Source organism: Rhinolophus hipposideros (genome assembly GCF_964194185.1).
Source record: "Rhinolophus hipposideros genome assembly, chromosome: 14".
Classification (NCBI taxonomy): Eukaryota; Metazoa; Chordata; class Mammalia; order Chiroptera; family Rhinolophidae; genus Rhinolophus; species Rhinolophus hipposideros.
This window is the reverse complement of record NC_138060.1, coordinates 63,599,322-63,612,200: the sequence shown is the minus strand read 5'-3', so window position 1 is coordinate 63,612,200 and position 12,879 is coordinate 63,599,322. Positions and strand designations below refer to the sequence as shown.

Sequence of the window (12,879 nt, the reverse complement as noted above, 5' to 3'; positions counted from 1 at the left end):
TCAGAGCTTACTTGCTTGTAAAGCCCGATTCACACGACAAAGCCTCGTTGGTTTCCATAAGCACTAGCAGATTCCATGTGTAGCTAAAGAAATGGAAGCCTGCAGAACCGTTTGAGGTCACCGCTGTCAACTGGCAGTGTCTGTGTGTCCCAAGAACTCTGATTTCGTAGAGCTGGAAAGTTTGCCCCTTTCCTTGTGGATGGGAGACAAATGTGGTACCCACTCTGTCCTGGGACATGCTGTTAATGTCCTCTTTAATTCTCCTGTTTTGTTTGAGTGGCCAAGCTGGTAGCTCAGGTTCCTCTGTCAGTGGTTGTTGACAGGCATGTCCTGCTTTCTCATGGCATTGTTGTCTGGACCAGGTGGGCAAACCACGGCCGACCACCTGTGTTTGTACACTCGCTAAGAGTGGCTGTTCAGTGTTGGTGCCGGAGTACCTGCGGCATGTTCTGTCTTTAGCTTCCTGACCCACAAAGCCTAAAACTATTTTCCTGGCTCTTTAAGATGAAGTTTCCTGACCCTTGGCCCAGACCAGAACCGGTCACTAACATTTATCTTGTAATTTCTGTCTAAGCACTTGACATGAATTTTCTCTTGTAAGCTTCATAACAACTATATAGACTGTGCATTTTTATTATCTCCATTTTACAGATGAGGAAACTGAGGCCCTGAAAGATTAAGTAAATTGCCCAGGGTCACACAGGTAGGAAGGTGGAGATCTGGGAAAAGAGCTCAGCAGGCTGATTTGGGAGCCTGTCCCCTAACTGCTATAGTCTCGGCCTCTGAAGCGAGGTGATGTATGTGAGCTGACGTAGGGAGACTGATGTGGGCTCAGTGGATATGAGGGATGACATCCAGTGTGGGAATTCTCATTTTGTTTTTACCATCTTAAATATTTGCTTGTTTAGAATTGGTCAAAGTGGCAGTAGGTTCTATGTAATTTTCTTATCATGGATCTTCTGACTCTGCAAATATGAAGTATATGTTTTTAATACATGAAATGAGAATCACAAAATCACTGTGTGAAATGCCCAAGGCAGATATTGTCCCCATTTTGCAAATGGGAAAACTGTCTTAGGTTAAATGGTGTGCCTGAGGTGACAAGGAAAGGAGTAATGACAGGCGTATGTTCCCTAACTTATAATCTGAAGAGATTTCCACTATGCCATGTTATCTACTGCCAGAAATCTATGTGGCCATAGGTTAGCAACTTAAAAAGGTGAGCTGGGGAAATGGGGTTCACACCAATGATGAAGTTGGCCCTGCTTTGCCATCAGTCCGTTTTCAGAAATTGCAACCGTAGCTAAAAATGGAATCCCAGAGGCTTTCTCTTACCGTGTTTTCCCGAAAATAAGACCTAGCCAGACCATCAGTTCTAATGCATCTTTTGGAGGAAAAATTAATACAAGACTCGGCCTTATTTTGCTATAAGACCAGGTCTTATATAATATAATAATAATGATATAATATAATATATAATACGAGGTATAATATAACAATATGTAATGTAACATATAAGACCAGGTCTTGTATTAATTTTTGTTCCAAAAGATGCATTAGAGCTGATGGTCCAGCTAGGCCTTATTTTCGGGGAAACATGGTAGCTTCCACTCTTTATTGCCTTTTTCCCTAAATAAAGACTTTTTGCTTCTGCCCAAGGCTAGTGGCAGAGAATTCAGGAGGATTCGGGAAATTCCTGGCCACTTTTCGTCATTCTCACAGAGTGGGCCCCCAGCAAATGCCTTGGGAACCCCCTTAGTAGGGGATGGGCGTGTCGGAGAACCTGGTCTCCTGGCCTGGAGCTGAGTGGTTTCTCCGTGGACCTCTGTCGTTTGCCACACAGCCCTGATTTCTGCCCGGTTCTGTCTGTGCCCTCCCACGCAGGCCGAGGACACTAAGATGCAGGAAATAATGAGGCTGGCACATGAGTTTCTGCAGAATTTCTGTGCAGGCAACCAGCAGAACCAGGCTCTACTGCACAAACACATCAACCTGTTCCTGAACCCAGGGGTAAGACCCAAGGCCCAGCTGGATACCGTGCGGGGAGGCGCGTGGAGCCTATGAGGGACAGCTGGTTGTCTGCCGCTGTGGCTGCTGGGATTTGTCACAGTGCGACACTCACGGGGGTGGGGTTAGGGGGCATTCTGATCCATTCTCAGGAGGACATAAATCTCCCCATCTTGTCGGGGGAGAAAGGAGGGCAGGGAGAAGAAGGTGAGTAGGGGCAAGGTAAGATATATTTACATAAAATATTTAAAAAAGAGTATTCCTCATTATAAAAAATGGAAAAAAGACAATATTCCTCAGGACGTCACACGAGCGCCACAGAGGTGCTGATTCTCACTGTCGGCCACATGCTCCCGGGTCAGACATGCGCTCTGCCTGTTGACAGCAATGCATCACACCCCCATGCGCACGTAGCTGCGCACCAGCTTAGTTTGTTAAATACGTTTTTAAAGTCTATTGAACATGTGTTACGCAGCTCTTAAAGACAAATGGGGGCACACTCCAACATTGTTTTGCATTTTGCTTTCTCGTTTAACACATCGTGGCTGCCTTTGCAATTCAGAGATGCGTGAGTTTGTCTCATTTGTTTTGATGGCTACGTGGCATTCCATAGGATGGCTGTCACTTTTTTTAAAACATGACATTCTCATATTAACAGACAGTTAGGCAGTGTCTAATTTTTGGTTTTATAAACAAAACTACAAAGGACATCCTTGCACACACACACACACACACACACACACTCATTAATATTGCTAGAGCTTTGCAGAAAAAGGACTACTGGGTAGTGGGGTAATATTCCCTCATTGTCAGGTTGAGAAATGGAAAAAGCAAGAGACAAAAAGGTTAAAAGCCCACTACCTCACACCAAACAAAAATCTCAATGAATCTGGGTAAGAAGTAGAAAATAAAGCTTCTAGGAGATAACATGAAAATATCTTTGTGACCTTGGGGAAAGAGAAGTTTCTTACATAGTATGCAAAAAGTACACTAATCGTAGTGAAAATGTTGATAAATTGGACTTCTTTGAAAACTTCTGTTCATCAATGACACAATTCAAGAGTGTCCAAAGATAAGCTGGGAGTGGGCAGAGACGTATGCCATGCACGTGTCCCATAAAGAATTCATACCCAGAATATATGAGAAACTCTCAGAAGAGTCAATAAGGAGGAAAAAGTCAACCCACTTTTTTAAATGGGCAAAAAATGTTTACAGTGAGACACTCCACGACAGAGGACATCCAAATGGCCAGTAAAGGTGACAACGTGCTCAGCATGGTTAGTCATCAGAGAAATGCAAGTTAAGTAAGACATGACTGAAACTAAAAGACAAGGTTTTAGCAAGGATATGGAATAGCTATAATATAGAATGTGAACTGTTAACATCTTTTGCAAACTATTTGGCTGTGTCTTCTGAAGCCAAACTCATTTAAACTCTGCGACCCGGCAGCTCCTCTCGGGTATAAACCCAACAGACATATGTACATTAAGTTTCCCAGAGATCATGTACAAGAACGTTCAGAGCAGCACTGTTCATACTTGTAGTAAGAACAGTTTCATGACTTAATAAAGCTGGAATCTTTCCCAAATGCCCATCACCAACAGAATAGATACATACATTGTGGTCTATTCATACAATGAAATACCCACAGCAGTGACAAGGAACCAACTACTGACACAAGCACCAGCACGATGACAGTGTTGCAAACGCAATGGAACAAAACGAGCCACATAGAAAAGAATGCATGAGGTTCAAAAACGGGCACAACACATCGATGGTCACAGAAGTCAAAATAATAGTGGGATTGGGGGCCGGGGCCTTTTAAGGTGGCTTCATTTTTGGGTGTGGGTGTGGTGTTCCCTTGGTAACCCATGTAGCTGTTACTAGTGATTTGTTCTGTGTGTTCACTACACATGGTGGGAAAGTTTACTAAAACAAGGTACCAGGAATAAAGAGGGAGACCTCATGGGTGCAGACACTTCTCTCTGTGTTTCTGGTGGACTCCTCTCCCACGTTGCACTCTGCCCCTGCCTCCTGCCCCTGCCCTTGACCCAGCCTCCTGCCCCTGCCCCTGCCCCTGCCCCAGCCTCCTGACCCTGCTCCCTCTCCACCAGATCCTGGAGGCGGTGACGATGCAGCATATCTTTATGAACAACTTCCAGCTGTGCAGTGAGATCAACGAGAGGGTCGTCCAGCACTTCGTTCACTGCATAGAGACTCACGGGCGGAATGTCCAGTACATCAAGTTTTTGCAGACGATTGTCAAGGCCGAAGGGAAGTTCATTAAAAAGTGCCAAGACATGGTCATGGCTGAGGTGACAGCTCTGTTCCTATACCTTCATCTGCCGTTCCCTAAAAAGTTTACATTATTTAATCTTACCTGTATGAACTGGCACACTCCCTTAGAGCCATATAAAGGGACAAAAGTGTGTGTGTGTGTGTGTGTGTGTGTGTGTGTGTGTGAGAGAGAGAGAGAGAGAGAGAGAGAGAGAGAGAGAGAGAGAACGCTCGTGTTTGTGAGCTTCATCTGCAGATAGAGGCAAGAGTCTGATCTGACTTTTATAGCAGGAAATTGATTCATTTTAAGGAAGTCCGGCTCAGATTCTTCTGAGGGGGGGAAACAACCCAAGAATAATGAACTAAACTATAGTGGATGGGGATTAAATGTGGATGGAACCCAGTGAGCCGAAGCACTCTCCCTTCCTATGGGTTATATGACTTTTTCTCTAATTATGCACCTAATTAACTAGGAAAATTGTGGCTTGATGACTCATGAGAAGCTGCTCAGTGGACTCCTTAGGGCCAATACCACTTGGTTCCGTGTGGGAAGGCCGCACCCGTGCCATACCTGTGACTTTGGCTGTCACGTATACTCGGCTTAACCTTTTCACCTTTTGAAAAAATGAAAACTTAAGTCAGTCCACTAACACTTGGCTTTATAATCCCGTCGACACGTGTGTCATGCAGGGTCTCTGGTCCCGCTCCCCACATAAGAACGCAGGACACGGTGAGGCCAAAAAGGAACACCCACGGAGCCACAGATTGGGGAGTCACACCACTGCAGTCTCGCTGGCGGCTGGGCTGGAGACACAGGAAGCCACACTATCCAGAACCTGCCGTCCACTTCTCTGCAATCTGCAACCCACACTCCGTTGTGCTCACTACAATCCGCGCTTGCAGGCTCAGCCACCATCTTCTTGCTAGCCCCCATTTCTTGCTAGTGTAGCCACAGCAGTTAATATTCGTGGCCAATGGCTCACTGGTTACAGCTGACGGCCAACTAGCCACAGCTGATGGCCATCCAATCACAGTTGATGGCCATTGACTACCTGAGCCAGCACCTTTCCACGTGAGGCCGAGAGCCTGGAAACTGCACTCCTGGCTCCGTCCCCACAATGTGTGATTCCAAGGGAAGGCAGTATAGTGCAATTAAGAGTCAGCTTGTCCTGGGATGCAAATGTCGGCGGTACCACTTCCCCGGCTGGTGACTTGGGACATGTCACTTGACTTCTTAAACCCTCAACGTGCATTTCTGTAAAATGAAGGTACGGCAGAATTCACTTGAGGAGCGAGTAAAATGAGATAAGGGTGACAGCTGACATTTATTGGAAGCCAGCAGACTCCGTCACTGCCCTCGGCATTTTCTATTTGTTCATTTAATCTACATGACAGCACCATGAGTTAGATATCATACCTTTCCTCAGTTTTACAGAAAAGCTGAGGCACAACGAGGTTAGGGAATCCATCTAAGGTGTTTGTCACAATGTCTGGCATGTAATTAGAGCTCATAAATGTGAGTTGTTACTATGTAAATAACATTGACCGTATTTATTTTGATTTCTGTACCGGCCCTTTGGAACTTTTGTATTTCATGCGGTGCTGAAATTGATTTATTCTTAAAGAGATTTATGAGAAGCTACAGCCCTGGGAGACAAGTTATGAATAGGAGCTCCTGACTTTTTCATGGGTGTTGAAGACGTGTCTTAATTAGAAGTGGATGATTTGTGATTGTGAAGAGATGAAGCTGTGTATGAAAGAGTTGTAAGAGGGATACTTTTAAAACTTAGGAAAACATGTCACAAAGAAAAATCACAGCCTAACGGTTTGGAAATACAAGTGCAAGCTTGCAGTCTATTTCCACTTCATACGTGAATGCTGGCATGCATTCCCCTGATAGTTTTTTTAGGACTGCTGTGATATTTCTGTATCTGTGGATTGAAAGGATGGGGCTGAAGCTTGTTGGTTGTTTAATAATGCAAACAGATGAAATCAGATGATACCGTAACACAGAATTAGTAATACCGTGTTTCCCCGAAAATAAAACCGGGTCTTATATTAAGTTTTGCTCCAAAAGACGCCTTAGGGCTTAAGTTCAGGGGATGTCCTCCTGAAAAATTACGCTAGGGCTTGTTTTCCCTTTAGGTCTTATTTTCGGGGAAACATGGTATAGATGAGACTGGTTTGGGAAGCTAACTGAACCCTTCTTTCTAGGCGAAGAGCTTTTTCTTTCCCACTGTCCCCACCCTACAAGCTTGTAATACAAACAAGCCCTGTTCTTTCCGTAGCTGGTGAACTCGGGCGAGGACGTCCTCGTGTTCTACAACGACAGAGCCTCTTTCCAGACTCTGATCCAGATGATGAGATCGGAGCGGGACCGGATGGATGAAAGCAGCCCTCTCATGTACCACATTCACCTGGTGGAGCTCCTGGCTGTGTGCACGGAGGGCAAGAACGTCTACACCGAGATCAAGTGCAACTCCCTGCTCCCGCTGGACGACATCGTCCGCGTGGTGACCCATGAGGATTGCATCCCCGAGGTGAGCGAGCCTCGGGGTGCGGTGCCCTTACTGTGTGTCTCCACGTGGCCCAGGGGGCTGGCCTGGGTGGGACCTCCCAGTTTCAAGACCTGCCGCTCATTTGGCGGTGAGATTTCAGTCGGCTGAAGCAGCATTCTCTTGAGTGTCGGTTTTATGCAGAAGGAATATGAGGGACGTTTGTCTTTCCTTCTGTGTCTGTGGGAAGAATAGGAACTGCTGTGGGGCCCAGCTCTAGGGGACAAATGAATTCAGTCTGTTGAGCAGAGAGGATTTGATCAAAATGAACATCTCAGAGATGAGATTAAAAGTGGGTTGAGATACGTAAGACCTATAAGTTTGATTTAAAATGAAAACTCGTATTGCAAAAATAACAAATGACGTAAAATATGTAGAAACCAATAAGGTAACCAATAAATGTTCCCTACATTTATGTTTAGGTTTTATGTTACCTACATACACCTGTAGGTAACCAATGAGAAAATTAAAATCATCTCTGATTCCACCACCCATAATAGTGATTCCTTCCACGCTTTCTTTTCCCTGTTCGTATATATTGGCTAGTAACAACAATAGGTCCTGCAGTATATATTTCATCCTTGTGTGCTTTAAAATATGTGCTATTCATTTATGTTTTAAGTTTAATATATACACATTTATATCTAGCATATATAGTGTATATTTGTTTTTAGATTAAATTTTGAAAAGTTAGTATACTTTGAAAAATTGAAATAGCAAAGACTATAAAGGATTAAACTATGAAAAATCTCCTAATCAGTTCCCCTCACCCCACAATCATTTATTATACTTTTGTATATCCTTTCAGAGTTTTGCTTATAAACAAATATAAACATATACTTTATTCCCCTACCCGTTTTTTTTTTAACACAAAAGGCAATATTCTAGGTATACTATCCTTCTTTTCATATCAGTCCATAAAGAGATTCCACATTCTTTTCTATAGTTACATAAAATTCCATTTATGGTTATACCATTATTGCCTTCCATGAATATTGAACCAATGTATAATGATATAATGAGATAAGAAGAAGAAAGTAATGAGATTGTTTTTCTCGTAGCCTTGTACACACAGTATGCTATCAAACTTGACTTGTCATGTACCTGATAGATGAAAATGCTATTTCAACATAGTTTTAATTTGCATTCCTCTTATTACATATAACGGAGGTATAATATTAGCTTTTTTTTACTCATTTTTGTTTGAAATACAGTGTAAGTAGAGGAAGGCCCATAAGTCCCAATTGTATAGTATAGGAATAATTATGAAGAGAACAGCTGTGTACCCACCACCCAGGTCAAGTAATAGGACCAAACCTCCCCCGTGTCCTTTCCTCCTCCCCAACCTGTCCTAGAGGGCTCCCTCCTGCAGGTGGCCGGGAGCCACGGCTATGTAACCCCGTAGATGCTTTTCTTTAGATAGCCCCAAACAATATAAGTTAGTTCTGCCAGTTGTCAAACTTACATATTATTTTGTGCCTTTTAAAGTGCAGCTTTGTGTTGTTGAGTTTCCTCTGTCCTGACGTATAGAGCTGTGCTCATTCCCTTCGCTTCAGAGCGTTCCTGTGTGTCCTCGTTCCACGCTAGGAGTTTCCGTTCCTCTGTCGGCACTCTCCTCAGCTGTTTCCAGCTTTTGCCTCCTAGAACCACAGTAACTGATGCCAAGTGGCTCTGACGGGCAGGGCATGCGTCCTGCCCACGTGTACCCGTCTCCAGTGTACACTCGGGTGGCAGTGCTGGCTCACAGGGCTGCTTTTTGTCCATTTGACCTGATAAAGCCAAGTGGCTTTCCAGAAGTTGCTCCAGCTGCTACCTCTTCCTCAGGGCTCTCTCTGCTCCACAGCGCTGCCAGCTCTTAGTATTGTCAGGCCCTTTGTTTTGGTTTTTAGTCTGGTGGGAGTGATATCGCACAGAGGTTTTAATTTCTACATCTTCAATTACTAAATGAGGTTGAACCCCTTTCCATGTGAAGTGTTGTTTGTTTGTTTTTTTTGTCATTTGATATTCCTTTCAGAAACTATCGGATCAAACTTTTTGCCTCTAATTTTTCTCTTGGAGTGTCCATCTTACATACACACGTCTGAAGGAATTCTTCGCTGGGGGAACAGCTCCTCCCAACTCATGCCATTGGACTCTGGTCCTGTTTCCTGAACAGAAATCCTTCACTTTAATGTAGTCACACTTGCCCATCGTCTCTTCTACGGTCCAAGTTTGTCATGCTGTTCTTTGCCTTCAGGTCATGAAATTATCCTCTTCCAAAAGCTTTATGTTTTTGAATTTTACAAATGTGAATTTTCAACATCAGAAGATCACGTAAATGAGAGCTGGCAGGGGAAATGGAATGACCACTTTGTGCGTACAGCACTTTGCTGAGACGAGGCAGCTGACCAGTTGCATATATAGCCAGTGGGCTGTTCACAGAAGCCTGCTCCTATCTTCCAGGTGAAAATCGCATACATTAATTTCCTGAATCACTGCTACGTGGATACAGAGGTGGAAATGAAGGAGATTTACACCAGCAATCACATGTGGAAACTGTTTGAGAATTTCCTCGTGGACATTTGCAGGGTAAGGAGGCAGAATTCAGTGTGTGGGTGTCCGGTGTCCCTGTTTAGACGTAAGGAAAACAGTCTCCTGTTTACAGCCAATTCACTCATGGCCCAACGAGGCACACATGGCTCTTATCCTTTCACACGTCTCATTTCTTTCTGCCCTCGACTCTTAGCTGAGACTAGAGTTTATTCGTCAAGCTTCAGGAAGGACAGGATATTTCTGGTTTTCATTTCATCCTTTTTGCGTTGGTTTGTGAATGATCACCTGGCACATACTCAAATCGAATTAATAAAGGTTTCTTTTCCTTAACAATACGTGTCCTCAAAGGAGAGCATTTATCTCCTCCAGTCTGGTGTCGAGGACTCTGCAAAGCCTTCACTTCCCGTCCGTTGCTCCCCTGACCTGCAGGTGGGGTGGGTGTCACGTGCTCTCAGTTTGGTTTTGCACTGGGCTTATCATTCCTTCTGAGGCCACAAGACTGCTCCACTCTCTGCATTTAATATGGAGTTGGGGGCGGCGAGAAGTAACAAGGTTCTTCAGAGAGTAATTGTGAGATGAATCCCAGTTTGAGAAATGTCGTGATATTAAAAAGAAAAAAGAGGCATTGTAGAATCCTAGAGCGTGGTATTTTTTGCCTGACTGTACAGTTAACCAGTGTGAGGCAAGGGACCTTCAAGAATGGATTTTCCTTCTAGCCAAAAACTGTGTTTAATAATATTCAGGTGTTGGTGTCACAGACACATATATACAGAAGATGCCAAAAAAAAGAAGTATACACATTCTAAGAAAGGAAAAAAACATATTAAAAATGTAATACAATGAATGACACTAACATTCATTTATTTGATTAACTCCATCTTTTGAGCAAACATTGTACTTCACATTGCAACGTAATTCAATTCAACTTTGAAAAGTGTGTACATTTTTTTGGCACCCCTTTACATTTTAAAAACATTTAAAATTATTTTTTAAATTTCAAATTCCTCCTCATTTTTTAATCACATAATTCTGGGGTTTTAGATTGGAATGGAAGGTCTGATTTGTTTCTTTAAATCAGGGTTAGGAAAAGTTTTTCATAAAAGGCCAGATAGTAAATATGTTTGGCCTTGTGGGCCATCTGGTCTCTGTCACAGCTGCTGAACTCTGCCCTGGTAGCATGAAAGCAGCCGTGACAGTGTAAGCAAACCACCAGCCCTTAACTTGGCTGAGCTCTGCAGTAAATTGTTCAGAAATGCTGTAAAGTCAGTTACTAATGTCATTCTCTGAATGTGTCCACCAGCTACTCAGCATTGAGCTCAGATCCTGGTAGTCAGGGAATACAACTTGATTTATTTATTTTTTCCCGTTGCTTCCTAATATTTTTATTGTAAGCAAAAATTTATGCAGCAGTACCTCAGTTTTCGAACGTCTCCGTTGACAAACATTTCGGTTTACGAATGCCGTGAACGCGGAAGTAAATGCTTCAGTTTTCGAACACGCCTGGGGCAAGTCGAACATGTCACGTGGCTTCCACTGAGCGCAAGATCCTGAGGCCCAGCGGTCGGTGGTTTTCGAACGTTTCAGATCTCAAACGGTCTTCCGGAACGGATTATGTTCGAAAACCGAGGTACCACTGTATCTGGAATTATAGGACTAATGAATTTGGTAGTACAATTCTATTTTTCAAAATGTGTTTCTAAACCTGTTCTTCTAAATGTCTGATCTTATTCTAAGCAGCAGAATTCAGTTGGGTCCCAGTGAAATCTGAAGCGTGTCCTCACCCCAGACCTGTGCAGTCAGCCATTCTGACCCACGGCCCTCCTGCCAGCAGCACTGCTTGTCGGGAAAGGTGTTAGTGGCAGAAGAGTGTAGTGGGTTTGGAGAAATCCTGCACAGTGGGTTCGCTGTCACACTTGATTCTCTGGAGGACGTGGGTTAGGGACACACGCCCTACACCAGATGACTGGCTGAAACAGGAGGACAGTTTACTGTGGGGGACATCCAGCAAGTGTAGTGGCTGTGCTTCCTCCCGCCTTTTGGGGGTTCACATGTGCCACACATGGGTAGGACTTGGGAAGCCGTGGCCATGTAAGTCCCACGTGAGTTTTCACGTTCTCTCCGGGACATGTGAGCTGACCTGCTTCTCTCTCCATGATCTGTTTGGTGATTATTGCTGTCTCTTCAGAGGAAAAGTAATGACCTTGCAGGCCTTTCCCTCCCCGTGGCTAAGGGTGAGCGGCAGACATGCTCACAGACTGCTTCATTTCACAGCTGATGTGCAGGCTTTGGGGTCATGTCTAAAACTGCCGATTGTCCTGCAGGCCTGTAACAACACGAGTGACCGGAAACACGCAGACTCGATTTTGGAGAAGTACGTGACCGAGATTGTCATGAGTATCGTGACCACGTTCTTCAGTTCCCCCTTCTCAGACCAGAGTACGACTTTGCAGGTGAGAACGCAGGTGTGAGATGGGCAGAGCCGCCTTAGCTCGCGAGCCGCTCTGCACAGCGGGAGAACGTGTGCGGGCTGCTGCTCTCTGGAGGGTAGCGGAGTCCCGTGGCAGGGAGTACCTGCGAGGGCTCCCATACCAGCTGCTTTTATTGGTGGTTCATTTTCTCCTGAAGATGCCTCCTTCCCCCACAACCCTGAGTCTTGTCCATCCTTCCCCTCCAGTCTTAGAGAAGCAACTCTTAGGTGCTAACATGTTATTAACACTTTTTTTTTAAAAAAACGCCTGAAAATCTGATTTAACTCCGACATGAGCCTCAAGCTCATCAGAAGCGGCTCCCAGCCGGAGTGAGAAGTCACTTCAGAGTGAAAACAGTGGCTCAATTGCACAGCTCCACAGGCGCCATCCACATGGACTCGCTCTCCAGTAGCTGGAAAAGGGATATTAACCGTCCTTATCATGGACAGAGATGGAGACTGTCCTGGGGCTGATGGTTCTTGACCACTCTAATCGATGGTATATTAATTAGATACTGCCTTAGTCCATTAACTATGCAAGGGAATTCATATAAGCTTAGTACAGTCTATGAGTGCAAAATGGTGTTACCCCATTTTGCAGCTGAGTAAAATGAGGCACAGAGGGTTTAATTACCATGCTCAGCCATGGGCACAGCTATTAAGTGGTTTGACCATGACTTCAACCCAATTCTGTGTGACTCTAAGACTTGAATTATGAAATTCTTAGTGAGATATGCTTTCCTAGGGACTGTGGGTAACCCATTTTGTTTAAACATAATGATAAAAGCTAGCAGTTTGGCTAAAGTATCGTACAAGGAGAATGCTGTCTTTAGAATGTGTGTACACACTCAAAGTAATTGGGAGACGGGAACTTGTCAGATCCCAAGCATGTAAATTACTCCTTACCAAGAACATGCTCCTTACCAAGTATTCCTGTACCGAGAACCAGCCACTAAAGCTGCTTTGGTGAATAAGGTTGGACATACCTCTCTCGCAATTCAAAGTGACTATGCCATGGCAACTGCCCAAATCTTCTGTAAG

General features: G+C 44.3%; 1 protein-coding gene across 7 annotated transcripts in view; it reads left to right on the top strand.

Annotated features, from left to right (window-relative positions):
• Positions 1-12,879, top strand: part of ITPR1 (inositol 1,4,5-trisphosphate receptor type 1) — a 295,575-nt gene that overhangs the window by 153,654 nt on the left and 129,042 nt on the right. For all 7 annotated transcript variants that reach the window (XM_081071377.1, XM_081071376.1, XM_081071373.1 and 4 more), the window contains 5 exons: positions 1,885-2,010; positions 4,122-4,322; positions 6,573-6,824; positions 9,282-9,407; positions 11,693-11,821. In XM_081071377.1, coding sequence (XP_080927503.1) covers positions 1,885-2,010; positions 4,122-4,322; positions 6,573-6,824; positions 9,282-9,407; positions 11,693-11,821 — 834 coding nt within the window. The remainder of the gene's footprint in view (positions 1-1,884; positions 2,011-4,121; positions 4,323-6,572; positions 6,825-9,281; positions 9,408-11,692; positions 11,822-12,879) is intronic.